This window comes from Uloborus diversus, chromosome 9 (assembly GCF_026930045.1).
Source record: "Uloborus diversus isolate 005 chromosome 9, Udiv.v.3.1, whole genome shotgun sequence".
NCBI classification, from domain to species: Eukaryota; Metazoa; Arthropoda; class Arachnida; order Araneae; family Uloboridae; genus Uloborus; species Uloborus diversus.
Genome location: NC_072739.1, coordinates 40,175,214 through 40,194,676, shown reverse-complemented (window position 1 = coordinate 40,194,676; position 19,463 = coordinate 40,175,214). Strand labels below are relative to the sequence as shown.

The 19,463-nt window shown below is 35.6% G+C and overlaps 1 protein-coding gene across 1 annotated transcript in view; it reads right to left on the bottom strand.

Annotated features, from left to right (window-relative positions):
* The window catches only part of LOC129230170 (sodium channel protein 60E-like), a 205,024-nt gene that overhangs the window by 13,615 nt on the left and 171,946 nt on the right, over positions 1 to 19,463 (bottom strand). Inside the window, exons 22-24 of the mRNA XM_054864572.1 lie at positions 17,205 to 17,468; positions 15,221 to 15,412; positions 3,512 to 3,666 (exon numbers count right to left, since the gene is read on the bottom strand). Of these exons, the coding sequence (XP_054720547.1) occupies positions 3,512 to 3,666; positions 15,221 to 15,412; positions 17,205 to 17,468 (611 nt within the window). The remainder of the gene's footprint in view (positions 1 to 3,511; positions 3,667 to 15,220; positions 15,413 to 17,204; positions 17,469 to 19,463) is intronic.

Here is a 19,463-nt window from a genome sequence, read left to right as displayed (position 1 = left end):
ATTCTTACACTAGCTACCAGTTTGTTTGGCCCTCTTGGCTTCCATAAGAGGTTTTCCATCTCCAGCTCAGTCACTTTCCTATGCCGGGCTGATGAGTGCTAATAAGCACGAAACTGCAGTCCTCGGCTGGAAATGACTGAGCTGGCGGTGTATTTCACGTATTTCTGCTTTAGCCCTGGCTAATGGGCGGTAATTTACTGAATATAGCCATACTGGTTTAATGAAATTATTACCAAGTGTTTGTGACGTCTCAAAATACTTTGGGGGATAAATAAATTAAGTCTAATTCAAGTCTAAGTAAAGAATAAATACCTTTGTGCTGAAAAATTAAAATGTCAGTAATCCAACGTTATTAAGCACAAAACTTGCAAATGATTGCAGACACGTGTTTCGGACTTTTTGCATTGTTTATGGGTTTTCTTTTAAAATTTATTACTTAACGGTTTTTTCCTGATGGAATTATATAATAAATTTTGTCTCCATGTGTCATTTTATCTTTTTTGTTTTGTTTAATTTCTATTTTTTGATATTTATACTACCTCCTGTTCCACCGTGTTGCTTTTCTCGGATGACTTTTCATCCAAAAGCTCACACTTCTTTGCATTGAAAAAGGTGTTCCTTGTAACACCGAAACACGTGTCTGCAATCATTTGCAAGTTTTGTGCTTAATAACGTTGGATTACTGACATTTTAATCAAGTCTAAGTGTTTCTTTGGGAAAAATTAATGTGTACATAATTCACCAAAATCTTAAGAAAAACGTAAGTTAAATTGTTACATTTACATCAATTACTCCTTATTAGCTCTCAAAATCAGCCCTATCAAAATGTTGTACTTTCTTTTTTTTTCATTTTTTGCTGCTACTAAAAGTCCTATAGCTTTTAGCTGTCGTTTTTTTGCCCCCCCCCCCCTTTCAGTTCCAATCGCTGCCTCCGACTGTTAAGAAATTTTGGCAGTTATTTTTTGCACAATTCAGCATATTGCTATTAAATTATTCAATCTTATATGAAATAGGACGTCTCCGACATTTTTCCTGAATTTTGTCACCATACTTTCAAATTACTTATCAAAAAGAAATCATTCTTTGTATTCATAACCATTTAATATAAGCCGTAACAGAAAAACAAAGTTTGAAGAAATACCATAGTGTAAGGACGTTTGGGTTTTTTGGCTCTTTGGGTATCGTGAAAATGGTTCTAAAAGATGAGAGAAGGGTAACGCGTTTTGCATTGTAAGGTGTGCCAAGTTTATCACACACGATTTTTGAAAGGTTTATAAAACAAAGTGATAAGATAAACAAGCAAAAAGAGTTTTCGGGAATAACCTTTTGAGCTATGTTATCGTTCAGATAGTGACCAGGGAAATTAATTTATCTCTTTAAATATCCTTTCTTAGAAATAAATCCAGCTGTTGATACTCCATTTTGTAAACTATACTGTTTTATTAAAAAAAAAAGTTCAAGTTTTCATGTGCTTTTTTCAAGAGTAAGAGTTTAATATTTTTCCGGAATTTACGTAAGGCGCCATTTTAAAGCTTTTTTTTTTTCTTTTTTCACCGCTTTCAGTGAAAAACAAAGAGAACTCACTCTTTTTAATCGAAAAAAAAATCGATTTTTTTCTAATTCGTATCACGCATTGCTTCAATGCATAGCTTACAGGAACAGAGACACACTGCCTCAGTCGATTAGAGCGTCGAGCTAATAATGCGGAGTTGCCCCGAATAGCCCCAAAACTATCGTTTCGATGATCTATTTTCTTCAGCAGAATTCTGTATAACTTCATTTACACAAAAGAGAGGCATCGACTTCAATTATATTTTTTGCTTTGTTACGCATTGCTTTAATGTCATCTCATTATAGGGGCCCATTAGTTCAGTTGTGTCATTAAGAGTGTCGTGTTTATAACGTGGATGTCATGGGACTGATCCTCCCATGTGCAGAAAATGTAATGTTTGAAAAGCTTTTTCAGATCCAAACTCCGTTGGATGTGTTATCTTAACCCAATTTGGGCAGGATTCTAAACTACAGTAGCGTTGTCAAATTTAAACCAAAAAAAAAAAAAAAAAGTAAATTTCATCAAGGGAAATCGCAATCATATATACTGCCGTGTACAGGTAAAGGGCAGTAACTACAAATTTTTCTTTTCTTTTTTTTTTTTGAGCAATCACGATTGCTTATTGCTTTCATTTGACTGTTTTTGGCGTGCTATCATTTTTCCCACCGGCGCGGCGCCACCCTCTGCCAGCACCACTCGTCGCGTCGGCCGGCCTCACGATGCTGCTCCTCTAGCGAAAACCGTCTCCAGGTTGCGTCCATATCCTACACACACACGCATACATACACGCACCAACACACACCAACACACACGCACACACAAACACATACACGCACCAACACACCCGCACACACGAACACATACACACACGCATGCATACAGACACCTACACATACACACAAATACACACAACTGCCCACACATTCATGCCTGCACACAGACACACACACATACATATACCCCACGCACACAAACACTCATACACACAACCACCCACACACTCATGACTGCACACAGAGACAAACACATGCCTACACACATACACATACCCCCCCCCACACACACACATACAAACATACACTCGTGATTGCGAAAAACATAATTTGAATTCAAGATGACAAAATTCAAATTAATTTTTCTTTTTTTTTTTTTTTTTTTTTTTGCATCTTCGTCATCTGTTGTACGTTAGCTTTACTGTACAGGCTTGCATATTTAGTTTTCGCTGAAAAAAGCGTCTTATTCCAACACTTCCTATTGTTAGTATTGACACCAACACACATTTCGTCAAATTTCTCGAAAACTCATTTTTGCAGATACTACGGTTTACCTGCACACGCCAGTATATTATTTATTATTTCATAATGGTATTTTTTGTTGATACGCCCATAACCTCCTTAATACTTTATTCATCTTCAAAGGTGAGACATCATTTCTAAGATTTTTTCACCTCTATCACGGTTAAAATTTAAAGAAAAAAAAAAAAAAGAAAAAAAACTAAGCACATTTGACATTCTTTTTACTATTCAAAAAGCTACTTTGAGAAATGGGTTTTTGAATCCCTTCTGTCGAGCGCGAATGCTTCGCAAGGGTCAGCTAGTGAATATTTATATTTAAGAAAAGTTAGATCTTAAAAAAAAAAAAAAAAAAAAACCACGATACAAAACAAAATCTAGTAGAAGAGCCATAATTTTATACTTTAATACTTCTTCGACAGTGCTGTTGGTATGTATAGCTGGCGATCTTCCAACGTATTTATCTATCTAATTACTTCATTAATGTTACTACTAAAACGAAACATATAAAGAAAATTTGATTGGTGGCTCCATCTACAGGGTAGCTAAAGATCGAGTGGTAGAGATCGCTTATTTTACTAGTACCGTGCTCTTAATGAATCATTAGCTGGACCTGGATTGGGGGAAAGAATTAATGTTTTAGCGATTCTAAGACCAAAATACCAACCTGCGACTCATAGCAACATCGTAGCAAAATCTCAAATATCTGTTTTGAGGCCTGGTAACTATTCTTTGAGGTTTCCGTCGTCCAAGTTTAAGCATTGCCGTGTAATATGCTTTTTGGCTATCAGTCAAAAACATTTCCACAATGCCGCCTTCGTACTGAAACGAAAGAAAAATCTTTGAAATATTGCTAACACATTCCCCATTTTAATTAGGGTCAGATGGGGCAAATGAAAACATGGGGTAGACTGGAACAAACTGTATTAACACACTTATAATGAATTTTGAAACTATAAACTCTTGGTGAGTGAAGACCAGGTAAAGCTTGACCGCGGAGAGATGGAGGATGACCTTGAAGCGGAAACGTTATTTGTATCATTTGTAATGGGTAAAATCAGTCAGAAAGCGCCGAGTAGTAAGAAGCACGTTCTCGCCGATCCTTTGTATTGCAACATAATAACAAACCAGTGGCGTATATATGTTTTTATTTTGGAGGGGACCCAAAACTAAGATCAGTTTCCCTCTCCCCCACCCCTTTTTTTTTAATTTCGATTTTTCTTGGGGGGGGGGGGGAGGGGAGCAACAGTGCCTTAATCTTCTCATTTTTTTCGAGGTGGGGCAAGGATTTCAAACTGTCACGCAGTGTCGCAACCAAAAAGAAAGAGGAGTGCACTCTTAAACTTTCGCTTCTAACGAGGGAGGAAAGGAGGTTTCGGAGTTTTCCGCAGGAAATTTTTTGAAATTGTATTCCTAAGAACAGTTTTAGACGGTCCCTGTGATTCTACGAGGAGGAAAAATTCGGGAGGCATTCTGCGAAATGTTTAGAATTTGAAATCTTAAAAACGCCATTATAGGCTATTTGTTGACGTTAGGGTAACGAAAGGAACGGGACTTCTTTAATTTGTCCTCCCGATTGATTAAAAAAAATAAAGGGCGAAATGCATCACCCGTTTGCTCAGTTTTTTCGAAAATGAAGTTCTATAAATGCAGTTTCAGACTAACTTCGATAATGTTATGGGCAGGGCGGTTCTGGGGTTCTCTGCAAAAACTAGTTTGAAATTGAAGTTCTAAAAAACGAAGTTTTAAAGAGATATTCAGTGACACTAGAGAGAGGGATTTAAATATTCTCCACTTTTTGAAATTGTAGGTTTTTTCATTTTCAGATAATTCTATTCATACGGGAGCAGTTGGAGCCTCGTTCGAAATTTTTTCGTAATTGAAGTCTTAAAAACGTGATTGTGAACCATATTTGGAAATGTTCGCGGTTTTGGTAACGTTAACGTGATTACCCGATGAATAGTCAGCAACTTTTGAACTTTTTAATTTTAAAACTTCTTTTCAAAAGCAATTCAGATTTTCCCCCAACATTAGGCAAATTTTGGAAAGGAAGAGAGAATCCTCCCCTGAAAGATAAAACTCAATTTCAGGTTATCTTTGGAGACATTTAGAAGTTAGAAGCGGTTAGAGATATTCCTCCGAAATTTTTCAAAATTGAAATCCTCTAAACTACTACCTATTCTAGCTGACTAGGTTTGGTTTTAAAGATTAATTTCATGCTAATTAAATTATTGTTTAGCTCAGGATTCGTAGGTTTTCAGTAGGTTAGGTACTGGTTTATAGGAGGCACTGACTTCAAAAGGTGATTAAAAATTAAGAGATCGTATATAGTTAGGTATTAAAACAATTTGTGGTATAGTATTTAAAATCAGTGTTTATTTTATAATTTGGTGTTTACTAGTTTAATTGATTTTTGTACTGGAATTATAAAATAAATTTGATTTATAGGTTTTGGTAGGAAATCGTACGTAAATGTGACCAATTATTTTTTTCTTTTAGTTTCCTAGGTGTTTTTTTTAAGGCGTTTTTTTTTTTTAATTAAAAAAAAATTGTTCGTTACGTTAGTGAAAGCATATTGGTTTGGGGACCTTCTTCCAGAAATGTTTTGAAATTGAGGGTCGAAAAGTGCCTAAACAAATACGTTTTTAGAACATCAATTTCCATTATTGCTCCAAACGAACAACTAAAACTTATTTTTAATTTCTTGCAGGGGACGAGAGTTAAGGAGAGAAACATTTGAAAACCCTTCTTTTTAGACTGACTAGGGGAAAAGAGGGGGGGGGGACGAAAGAAAGAGACGGGAATTTAATTTGCTAAGCAACAACCTTTATCTGTTAAATATTTTTAATTTAAAGATTTATTTTTGAAAGAATCGAGTTTTCTTTCCCCCCAACATTATTTGCTTTTATTTTTGTTAAAATAACTTCGCTTTCCCAAGACGCGTTCTTTTCTTGAATAAGGGAACCCCTGACCCCTTCTGAACTCCACACCATTGTCCAGTGCCTTCTAACGTAGGGTTCCCAAACTTTATCGCTGCACCTTTTGAAAAATTAGAATTTTCTTACGGTATCTAGTCTAGTTTTATGTACATATTATTACCATGGGCACTTCACGGCACCCCTCACCTCTTCCTGCGGCACCCAGTTTGGAAATCCCTAATATAACGTATTATAAGTATTATTAGCACTATCATTATTTTTTTCATTTATTTATTTATTTATTTATTATTATTATTATTTGTAGCCTAAAGTTTGCAAAATATCAGTGAGCAAATTGAAACCAAATAATAACTACCTTTAGTTAATTTTTCTCCCAGATTTTGGAGGGTGCCCGGGCCCCCTCAGTCCCTCCCTTATAAACGCCCTTGTAACAAACAACCTATTTAAGCTTGGTTGGTTGGTTTACTTATTTTTAATGGCACAAGAGCCCTTGAGGGCTATACTGCGCCAAACGATTTTTTAGTTTAAAATTTATACATAAATAAAAAATCAGGGTATGATAAAAGTAAAAATGTTTTGGAGAGAAAGGTAAAAACAACAGTAGTTTAAAACAAGTAATAAAAAACTTGTAAACATTAAAAACTTTATGAAAGGGTTTGAAACAGTAGGTTGTCAAAGAACCTTCAGTAACAAGAAAAACGGATAAAATTACATTTTGACGGCACAACCACTAAATTAAAAAGGAGAAGCCAATCTCCCGGAGGAAGGAGTATATATTGGGATGGGGTGGGTCCCCCAGCAACTCTTTCAGAGATGGATTAAAATTATTAAAATATTTAAAACGTATTTGGTTAAAATTTGAGCAGTTGCATAAGATATGCAACACTGTCTGGTTGACTTTACATCTAATACAAATCGGAGCTGGTTCACGGCATAAGAGGTATTTATGGTTGAACCTGGTATGGCCGATGCGAAGACGAGTTAACGAAACTTGTTCTCTCCTGGTAAGTTGTAATGATTTGAAACCTTTAGTCGATGGCTGGATCGAATGTAATTTGTTTTGTGTTTCGAGATTCCAGGTCCGTTGCCAATGCGTGTTAAGACATTCAGATATTGCGTTTTTAATGTCAACTAAAGGGACACTGTCATCAACTAGGATATTTGCGTCTTTGGCAGCTGAATCAGCGGCTTCATTGCCGGCAATGCCTACGTGACCAGGGATCCAGCAAAAGAGTACATGAAAATTATTTTGTGTAAGACTTTTGTATAAATGATAAGACTGAATGACTATGGGATGGCTGTTATTGTTGCAGTGGGTGATTGCTTCCACTGAACTCTTTGAGTCAGTGTATATCACCCACTTTTTGTGAGCGGATTGGGTTATTGATTGTAGAGATATCAATATGGCTTTTATTTCTGCTGTAAAAACAGAGCAAGATGGGTGTGATTGTTCAGCGGTAACTTGACCATTTATTATTGCAGCAAAGCCGACGTGATCGTTTGCTTTTGATCCGTCAGTGAAAATGTCATGATAATCAGAATATTTGCATTTTGTATCATAAAATATTTGTTGGTAGGCTGTATTGGAGGTAGTCTCTTTAGAGAATTTAGCGAGGTCATTGATGGTAGATGGAACTACTTCACACCATGGTTCAATCAGTTTTATTGTATTGAGAGTATTAAAATCTGACAGTTGCAAATCTGAAAGCACCCGGCGCATTCGGATCCCGAATGTTGGGGTTGCAGAAGGACGATGAAGAAATAAGATTACATTAGATGGATTAAAAATATGAAGGTGTAAAGGGTGATCAGTATAAGGTTTTATTTTGAAGTAGAAGTTCAATGAAAGTTTGAGGCGTCTATTGTTTAAAGATTGTTCATGAGCAAGAATATGAAGACTGTTAATAGGTGAGGTTCGGAAAGCTCCTGTGCAGATGCGCAGTGCCTGATTGTGGATTGGATCTAGAACTTTCAGATAGCTTTTTGCCGTGGAGCCATAAATTTGGCATCCATAATCAAGTTTTGAGCGTATTAGAGCCCTGTAGATTCTTAAGAGAGACTCTGTATCAGCACCCCAGGAAGTGTTCGATAAGACTTTAAGGATATTTAATTTTAGTAAACATTTCTTTTTTAACTCTTGTATATGCGGTATAAATTTGAGTTTGTTATCAAGTATAAGACCGAGGAATTTTCCTTGATCTTTTACAGCTATTGGTTGATTGTTAAGGAGAAGTGTTGGATCAGGATGAAGACCTCTTTTACGGCAGAAGTGGATACAGAAAGTTTTTTGAACAGAGAAAGTAAAGCCATTTTCCTCCGCCCATTGTGTTACTTTATTAATAGCCATTTGAAGTTGTCTTTCAATGATACTCATGCTCGATGAAGAGAAAGATATTTGAAAGTCATCAACGAACATGGTACCTTTGACAGCGGGAGGCAGTTGTTCGATTAAGCTGTTGATTGCAATTACAAAAAGAGTTACGCTTAGTACGCTTCCCTGGGGAACTCCTTCTTCTTGAATAAATGCATCTGAAAGAACAGACTTGACACGTACGCGAAAAGTTCGGTCTCTTAGAAAATTAGAGAGAAAGATGGGTAGATTACCTCGTAACCCATACTCGTGAAGGGTTTTGAGTATCCCATATCTCCAGGTACGGTCATATGCTTTTTCAATGTCAAAAAATACGCTCACGAGATGTTTTCGTTTGAGAAATGCTTCTCTTATTGATGTTTCGAGAAGCAGTAGGTTGTCTATTGTGCATCTACCACGCCTGAATCCACTTTGATATGGAGATAGCAGATGATGCGACTCCAAAATGTATATCAGCCTGGAGTCGACCATCCGTTCCATTATTTTACATAGGCAGCTAGTGAGAGCTATAGGTCTATAGCTCTCAGGTTTTTCAGATGGTTTATTGGGCTTAAGGATAGGAATTACTGTTGCTTGACACCAGGATTTTGGGAATCTGTGTTCCGAATAAATTCTATTGAAAAGATGCAGAATATGTTCTAAAGAGGACCTGCTTAGATGTTTTAACATACTATTGTGAATTTCATCTGGACCTGGTGATGTGTTTTTTGATTTTTGTAAGGCAGCATTCAGTTCTTGAAGGGTGAATTTTGTGTTGTATTGATTAAAAATGTTTGAATTAAAATCTAGAACTTTTTGTTCTTTGCGTGATTTGATGGTTAAAAATTTTGAGCAATAGTTATTTGCACTGGAGACTTTTGCCAAATAAGTCCCCATGCAGTCAGCCACCTCTTTGTGATCGGATAAAATACGACCGTTATTCTCCAGAATGGGTGCACAAGATATATTGTAGTTGCCAACGATTTTTTTTATTTTACCCCATACGGTCTTTGATGCGGTGGACGTCGTGATTGTGCTGACATAGGTCTGCCACGAGTCCCGCTGGCTCTTCCGTCGAATCCTTCGAGCTTCAGCACGAGCTCGTTTAAGTGCCACGAGATTTTGTGTGGTTGGATAACGACGAAACGTATTCCATGCCTTTTTTTGCTTCTTATGAGCCTCCTGACAATAGAGGTTCCACCAAGGCTTAGGAAACTTGATCCTGCCTTTAGTGGTTTTTGGTATGGCAGCGTTAGCTGCGTTTAGGATAATGTCGGTTACTCGCTTTACCGCTACATCGATATCAATATCAGTTACGTCTTCTGATTTAATTTCTGCCAACTGGGTAAATGCTGCCCAATCAGCTCGATCAATGCGAAGTCGAGCTTGCTGATGCTGCTGATGGCCGCAGCGTCCAGTAGAGGTTATCCTGATCGGAAAGTGGCCACTGGAGTAGAGACCACCCTCCACCTGAAAATCCCAACGTGGCAGAAAAGAAGGTGAGCATATTACGAGATCGATGGCATGGTAAGATTGGGTAGAAAGATGAAAATAAGTGTTTTCACCGTTATTAAGGATGCAAAGATCATTGTCTTCAATAAAATTTTCTATTGTTAAACCTCTACTGTTGGAGTCTGGACTCCCCCAGAGAGGATTATGACCATTGAAATCCCCCAAGATGACAAATGGGGGAGGAAGTTGATCAACCAGTGTCTGCAACTCCACGCTTCTTAAGTCATAAGAAGGTGGGATATATACAGAACAAACTGTGAACAGCGAGTGAAGGTGAACGCGCGCAGCCACTGCTTGCAGGGATGTGTTGATATTGAGTTGGCTAGATGCATAATCATTGTTGATCAGCAATGCCACTCCTCCACAACGACGGTCTCCTGACAAGCAGTCCTTGCGGTATATGTCAAAACCTTTCAACCTCGGTCTATCAGCAGGGGACAGAAAAGTTTCTTGCAGACAGAATATGGCCGGTTGGTGATATTCGACAAGATCTTTGATGTCTGTGACATTATGCGAGTAACTCTGACAATTCCAAGAAAGAATGCTCAGGGCCATGAAGAGAAAAGGAAGGAGAAACGGCCAGAAGAAGAAAAAGCAGCTCATGAAGGAGGATGGTCCGTCCACCCTTCATCGTCGGATGGCGGAAGATCTTCAAAATCTACATCCTCGTCCTCCTCCTGGGGAGGAGGTTGTTGGAATTTCTCAATTTGGGACTTGGTTAATTTTACTTTCTTACTAGAGAGTAAAAAGTCCTCTTTTTTAAAATTATAAAGTTTTGGGGGTCTCTGTTTAGAGGCTACCCCGATTTTTGCGCGCGTTTGAATATTTTTCTTTTTTTCACTAAGTTTTTTCAAATTCTGTGTGAGTGGTTTCTTTTCATTAACAGTAACAGATACAGTATTTGTTTTTTGTATTTGTTGTTGATTTTGATTAGTTTCCTTTAGTGATGTGGATCGGGTAAATACCCAGTGGGTAGGTAAATATTTTTTGGGTATTTACCCGGGTATTTACCCAAGGCCTGGGTAAATACCCAAAAACTGGGTATTTTATAAAAAATGCAAAAAAGTGAATGAGAATTTTTTTTAAAAATCTAAATATGAAATAATTGGTAAAACTGATATATAATTATGTATTACACAGTTTATAATATTTTTCATTGAAAGACTTGATGAAATCATAAAAGAAACATATCGTGAACCAAAGAATCTTTCTTTTCAATGTCATAATTGGAGAAGTATAAGCAATTGATTATGAACTTCAGGATTTCAAAATCACAATCTAGGTTAGTCATATCCAAAATGAAAAAAAAGGAAGCATGAGGGATGTTTGGAAGAATAAACTGAGAAGTTATTAAGACATTATGGTGTTACTTATTTTATTGATATTTAAGTGATAACATGGAAAATATGGAAACAGTTTTCACATTAATAAGCAAAAAAAAAAAAAAGCAAAATATTCTTTTATGTTGCCTTGCTTATTTGCATTTGCTCCCCTGTAGGGTGGGAAGGTAAATATTTTTTTGGGTATTTATCCGAAGGCAGGGTAAATCCCCTAGTAATTGCGCATTTTGCAAAATTTTTTTATGTAGTATTAAAAGGTGACTATTTTCTTTTTTAAACATAAACCCTAAAATAAAAGATTAAAAATTTTAAACGAATTTTAAATGTTGATGTATATTATGTGTGTGTGTATAATATATATGTGTGTGTGTGATACAGAATACACCTGAACAATTGAACTAAGTTTGGACGAAATTTCTGCATAAGATATAAGTAAATAAATAGTAATAATAAATTGAGCGACATTTCGTTACATTTTGATGTCATGCAAGGACATATTACTGGGTTATAAAAGACAAGGACCTTAAAAAATTGATGTTTGCTTTTTTTTGTAACCAGTTAAGCTTTTTTATTTTTGTAGAATGGCTTTTTATATCTAAAATTTGGCTATCAACATTGATTAGGCATATCCAACACATTTAATGTGAATATCATATTAGATTGCTAAACTGTTTCACACAATAATTCTTAAAATATGTGATCAAATACAATTTTTGGGCAAAAATTTATTGTTTTGTCTATGGTTGGTTGTATATATACATAATGGAATACATACAGAAAAGTATTTTAGTTGAATATACATTTTTGAAATAAATACCCGGGTATTTACCCATTTCGGGTATTTACCCGGGTATATACCCTGGATATTTACCCCTAAAAATAAATACCCGGGTATTTTACATCACTAGTTTCCTTAAAAGAAGATTTGGGGCTATAATTTTGTTTATTTGATTTGGTTGTGTTTACAGTTTTGGCATTAGTAGAAGCATCTGTTTGGGTATCTGTTTGTGTGCATACAGACTTCAGTACCTTTTTAACGGCTGAAGCATATGAAACACCTGTTGTTGGTGTAAGGGATTCAACTAGTTTTCTTGCATCTGGATAAGATATTTTTTGTGTTGTTTTAATTATCTGAATTTCTTTTTCTGTGAGCCATTTTGAGCATGATCTGGAGTATGAAGGATGGTCCCCTTTGCAGTTTGCGCATTTGTAGGTCTTGTTACATGTATTACTGTCGTGACCGGGTTCTGCACACCTGGCACAGGTGTCAGTACCACGGCACGCAAACTTGGAATGTCCAAACCGCTGGCATTTGAAACACCGGAGCGGATTTGGAATATAGGGGCGAACTGGGCAAGAGAGATAGCCGGCTTTAACACGTTGCGGGAGGACAGGTGTATTGAATGTCAGAATGACATGTTTGGTGTTTATTATTTCGCCGTTCCGTTTGATGGTGATCCTTTTGACTGAATGTACGTTTTGATCCTTCATTCCCTCCAAGATTTCCTCCTCGGGTGTAAAGAGAAGGTCAGGTTCGGAAATTATTCCCCGTGAAAAATTAAGAGTTTTATGTTCTGAAGTTGTAACAAGATATGAACCAATTTGTGTGATTGCCATTATAGATTTAATTTGTTTTGTATCTTTACTTTCAACTAGCAGTTCACCGCTGCGTAGTTTTTTAACAGATTGATATTCGCCTATTAAATGAGTGAGCGCTTTATTTATCAAAAAGGGGGAAACTTTGCTTAAATTGAGGTTTGGATCGTTGCGTTTAATAAGAAAAAACTTAGCTGTGCTCGACAATACGTTCTGACGCTCCCCGCAGGGGGGAGAAGGGTTATTTATATTATCATCCATAAATAAACCTGGGAACTAGGGGGAAAAGTGGGGTCTAGCCCCTGTGTAGCCCCCCTACACAGAGGTAAGGCTGCGTACGACAGGGTTCGCCTGCTATCCCTGAAGACTCCCGTTTGAAGCACCGACTACCCCCGGTACCACGCAGCCATCGGCACGGTTGACACACCTTGGCTTAGGGGTTTTCGTCCGAATTTGGTAAGTGTGATGAGGGAAGGAAGGGAAAAAAATCCCCTCCCGCCGATATTCTGTTTGAGCAACTGGGGGTTCACGACTCCTCCCAAGAGCTCGCCCCGAACTCACCACACCGCAAACCCCCCCACCACGACAAGGTAAACGGACACGGGGGGGGGGTATATATTTAAGCTTGACCAGAATGAGATGGCGAATGACCTTGAAGCGGAAGCACCATTTGTATCATATGTAACAGGTAGAATTAGCCAAAAAGCGCCGAGTAATAAAAGGCGCGTTCTCGCTGATCCAATCTATTACAAAATAATAACAAACCCATTACAAATGATACAAATGATGTTTTCGCTTCAAGGTCATTGCGATCTCTCCTTGGTCAAGCTTAACAAATGATGCTTCCACTTCAAGGACAGCCGCCATCTCTCCATGATCAAGCTTTAACACACATAAAGGATTTTCATAGTTTTATTTGTTTACAAACAATTGTGTAGTCGTCATCACTGAAGGTGACTCTGAAATAAAATTGTTCACCAAAGTTTAATGATCTTACTCAGCCAAAATTTATCAGATTCCGTCCTGAAAAGTTGACTGGACAAGAGGCTACCGCACAGAAAAAATTCGAAAAAGCGGATAACCGTTTTTTTTTCATGCATAAAGTAACGGATATTATTAAATTTTTTTTGTGAAATATGGGATGTTGAATATTGTTATTATCTACAATCTTTCATATGGAGAAAAAAAAAATTGCAAAGCGAGACATTCTTTCCATCAATTTTTTCTTTTTCATTTATAGAAGTTAGCACTTAAAATGCACTCTGACAGGAAGTAAAATTTTTTACTATCAAAGCTTGGAACAAATCTCAGAACTGCGGATGAATGTTTTTGAAACATTTTTAGTCGACCTTAACTTTTTTAGTACTTTTTTATACATCTGAAAACGAACCGCAAAACAAGTTAGAAATTTTAATGCTTTCTTAAATTGTATTCTGCTAAAAGTAGAATTTACACCTGATTGGGATTTAAAACAAATGTTAAATTTTAGAATGTTTATTAATTTAGCAGGATAGAAGAGATATATAGTGCGGCTTTAACAAGTTGAGCTTTGACCTTGACAACGTTCACTTCTTTTTGAGGAGTGCAGTGAAAAGGGACTAGTTATCGGCACGAATTTTAGGTGGAATACTTTCGCAAAACTACTACTGAAGTAACTCAACTTAAATCAGTTCCGATCACCCTTCCCTATTACCCCAAAAAGATAAAACGTTGTCAAGGTCAAAGTTGAATGTATCAGAGCCATATTACAATGTGAAGAGATAGCACAAAGTTGTGGAAAAAACAGGTGAATTGAAAACGATCTTCTGAAAGACTGACATGGTAAAATATTGCTTCTTTTTCGATCTCTAAATCTCTGTCTCTAAAAAAAAAAAAAACCTAAATTTCTAAGGATCTACTCTAAACTTCTTGTTTGGATAGCATGCAGGGTACTCCCTTCTAACTAAAAAAATGAATTTTAGCCCCTGTCTTTTGAAGTTCAACAAATACAAAAAAAAAAAAAAAAACATTTAATATATATATATATATATATATATATATATATATATATATATATATATATATATATATATATATATATATATATGAACTGTTCAAAAGTACAGCTAAAAGGTTTACTTTCGTACTAACGAAAAGTTAAAAGAAAACACTAAAACAATATATATCATACAAATAGCAATAGAAATTTACATTGCTTTTGTTTCAAAGTTTTAAAGCATTTAGCAATAACATAAAAGGGCAAAATTTAATTCTTTTCATGCATTTGAAACAATAACTCCAAAATAACCTTTTCTCTTCTAAACATTACATAAAAATGTATAAAATCGGAATTAAATTAATATTTTATTTTATTTATTTATTGCACGAAGGGGAAAAATAATAAAGAACGTTACTGCAAAAAAAAAAAAAATAAAAAAAAAAAATAATCATTTCCCCGTGGGTATCACACTAAATAATCAAACTAAAGATTGATTGATTAAAACTAGTCCACTCAAAACTTCATAAAAATGAGGGCTGAAGTGGTTTCCTTCCCAGGTTTCTTCAAACAATTCATCCTAGTTTGTCGCGTGACATGAATCGGTCCATCTAATTTAAAGACCAATTTTCTTTTTTTTGAAAGGAAGGAGCACTTAATGTACCTTTTTCTTCAGCATGTTAAAGTTGTCGATGATGACTCCAATGAAAAGGTTAAGGGTGAAAAATGATCCGCAAATAATGAACGTGACGAAATAAATGTAGGCTGGAAAGTTGGCTTCCGTGTAGGGTTGCGATCCAACTTCAGTGGCGTCCGTTGCGTACTCCATCACCTCTGTCCAACCTTCAAATGTTGCCTTTGTACAAAATAAAAGACACAATACATTAACAGCGGTGAATTAATTGCAGTCCATTTTGCTTCTAAGAGCTCTTAAAAGAAAAAAAAATGCGAATTCTTTTTTGTGAGGGCTAAATAGCGGTTCCTATCTACTGCATTTATGTCATGCCTCACAAACAACGCATTTATAGCTTATTTACGAAGTTTGAGGATAAGAAAAGAACAGACATATCGATTTCGTTTACGCTATATTATACGCCAAAACAGTTTCTTTATCTTTCAAGGTGAAATTTCATTCTTAGCAAGTTTTTAATGAAACATCTATCATTTATTAGTGCTGTTACATCAGTTGAATTGTCAATTAGAAAACCAGCGAAGCGCCCATTTCTAAAATTTCGAAAAATCATTTTTAGCATAATATTTTTCCAACAAGAATAACAATATTTTTTGCTTAAATTGATTCAAAATTGGATTTGAGGGCATCTGTTGTTGGGCAAGGTTTTTCTCTGTTTTTTAAAACTTAATGTATCATCAGACTCCACTCCGAAATAAAATCTTGGTTACACCACTGAAAGTATCAAAGCGTTCGTTCTTTAACATTCAAACTTATATCTTAGAGATGGTTCAAATTATTAATTCATCAACCAAAACCATTTTTATTCGTGCTACCGTAACATTATTTTTGGGATCTAACTTGATTGAAACTCATTCGTATCTATGGCTATTGAAAGTATTAACACGTTTAATCTTATTACATTTTAACTTTCAGCTCTACCCTATTTTGGTGAAGAAGGGGGGTATCATTCCTGTTTTTAAATATTATCGCGTAATTAAATCTGTAAGCATTACATCCTTAGCTTAAGAAAGGTATAAATGAATGAAAGGTTGTCAAATCATTTATTTTAAACAGTAAAATTTGTTGAACTCGGTGGGAACTTATTTTCCACATCATTATCCCTGGACCAAATCAAAAACGACATAAAATATTTCTCCGCTGCATAAACAAGCTGCATTTCAGCTACTTAGTGTAACGCGTCAGTCCATGCACGTAGCAGAATTTTTTTCAGTAGTTTGCGATGTAGCTTTAAAAAAAGTCTGCAAGGAAGACTAGTATTAGATTAGTCGTAACATTTGCTATGAATCAGCAAAAAGGTATGTTTGAAAATCAGATGCTAAATTTCAAAATTACGAGTAAAACGAAGGCAAAAAAGCTACAAAAAACAGCAAACTGAGGCACAGGTAGATGCGGGTAAAGCTCTGAATCGTAGAACAAGTAGCGATAGGTCCACCAATTTTGGGGCTAAACGATGCTTTCTTCTTGCGTCTACCATGGTGAAGTAGCGTATTTTGCCTCTTGGTTGTGGTTTCTTATTAAACTCCATGTTAATTTACAATCGAGAAGCAAAACACTACTTCATTATAGTAGTAGACATAGGTCATAGGAAGACCCCATCATTTAGTCCCAAGATGACGGATGTGTCGCTACTTAAGCAACGATATAGGGCTTTAGCTGCAGTAGCTAGGTTTTTTTTTTTGACCTCTTAAGCCTCTGAGGACTCCTGCATAGATCTAAGCACCTTTTTTGTTTTCACTTTTTTCTATTTCACTTTGAACTGCATTTTTCTGCTTGAAACTTGACAGATTCGGGCAGAAAGCGTAAAAAAACCTTCCCACGTCAGAAACTATCAGCAGACCGCCTCAAAAATCTACGACGGACGTCGCATCGTAGCACTGTTTCTGCTACCGGGCGCAGCATCAAGAGGAAACGAAAAACTGAATTGAAAAATAAAAAATAGAGCAATGACATTTACCACTTGGAAGAGAGCAAGGTAGGCGTTACCGACGTTGTCGAAATTAATGTCCCTGTTGACCCAGGAATAGTTGAGGATAAGGCACTGTCCCACGTCGGCGGTGACTTGGGGAGAAAGGGTGCGGCCCTCCTCGTCGATGCAGCGGTAGAAGCGGCCCCCGAAGAACTGCACCCCCATGATGCTGAAGATCAGCCAGAACACCAGGCACACCAGGAGCACGTTGAAGATGGACGGAATGGCCGACATCAGGGCGTTTACGACGATCTGGTGGGACAGCGCTCGTAAGAGACGTGAAAAAAATCCATCATACACTAAACTCCGATTGTCCAATAGAGTTGGAAATATTTATGATGTGTATGAATATATTCATGATACCATATTATCCCGCATTATCCGGCATGCCGGAAAAACAGCGAAGTTACCAGCATGCCGGATAATTCGAGGTTTATTTTGCAACAAAGCAAAAGTAAGTTTCCCCATTCAGTTCCAATCAGAAAGCAAACCACTGTAGGGAAAAAAATAAATCCCGAAAGTAACCTTCTTTCAAAAAAAAAAAAAAAAAAATGTGTATTGCATATAATATGTACTTGTTATTTATGGTAGGTCATTATTAATGGATTTAACTACATGCCAATAAAGTTATCAATTCAGAAGCAATCATCGGTAATGTGATTTGTTCATAATTATTTCAAATAAATTATTTTAGGTTCCTTTTAGAGAGGTAAGTTTAATTTTTATTTATTGAATAGCTATGGTAAATTCTTTATCATTGGTTTAGGGGCGTTAACTTAATGCTTAAATGTTTGCTTACTTAGTTTTAAGTTATTTTTTATAAAATTATTCGTTATTAAACAATATTTTACTTGTTAAAATATAGTGATGTGGATCGGGTAAATAAACAGCGGGTAGGTAAATATTTTTTGGGTATTTACCCGGGTATTTACCCAAAGCCTGGGTAAATAACCCAAAACTGGGTATTTTACAAAAAAAAAAAAAAATGCAAAAACTGAATGAGATTTTTTTTTTCAAAATCTAAGTATGAAATAATTGATAAAACTGATACATACATATGTATTACACAGCTTATAATATTTTTAATTGAAAGACTTGATGAAATTATAAAAGAAACATATTGTGAACCAAAGAATCTTTCTTTTCAATGTCATAATTGGAAAAGTATTTAGCAATTCCATGATGAACTTGGAAGAATAAACAGAGAAGTTATTAAAACTATGATGTTATTTATTTTATTGCTGTTTAAGTGATAACATGGCAAATATAGACAGTTTTCACATTAAGCAAAAAAAAAAAAAAATAAATAAATAAATAAATAAAAATATTGTTTTTTGTTGCATTGCTCATTTGCATTTGCTCCCCGGTACTTCATGATGAAAATTTCTTCAAACTATTTTTACTACACCCAATTAGTAATGTAGGGTGGGAAGATAAATATTTTTTTCCCCTGGTATTTATCTGAAGGCAGGGTAAATCCCCTAGGAATTGCGCATTTTTAAAAAAGAATTTATGTGGTGTCAAAAGGTGATTATTATTTTTTAAACATAAACCAAAAAAGGAATGATTAAAAATATAAAAATTTATGTATTATAATTTTTTTAATTAAAATCTTAATGAAATCTAAGGCTTAATGAAAAAATGATATGCAGAATACGCCTGAACACTTGAACTAGGTTTGGTGGAAATTTTTGTAAAATATATAGGTAAATAAATAGTAATAATAAATTGAGCGACATTTCGTTACATTTTGATGTCATGAATGTCTCATGTCAGGGACATAAGACATATTACTGGGTTATAAAAGACGAGAACCTTAAAAAATTGATGGTTTTTTTTTGTAACCAGTTAAGCTTTTTACATTTTGTAGAATGGCTTTTCATATCTGAAATTTGGCTATCAACATTGATGAGGCATATCCAACACAATAAGTAAATCCAACACAATAAGTAAGTATGTGAATATCATATTTGATTGCTAAGTTGTTTCACACAATAATTCTTTAAATATGTGATCAAAATACAATTTTGGGCAAAAATTTATTGTTTTGTATATGGTTGGTTATATATATACATAGTAGAATACATACAGAAAAGTATTTTAGTTGAATACAAATTTTTGAAATAAATACCCGGGTAAATACCCATTTTGGGTATTTACCCGGGTATATACCCTGGGTATTTACCCCTAAAAATAAATACCCGGGTAATTTACATCACTATTAAAATATCAAATGACATTGTTAAT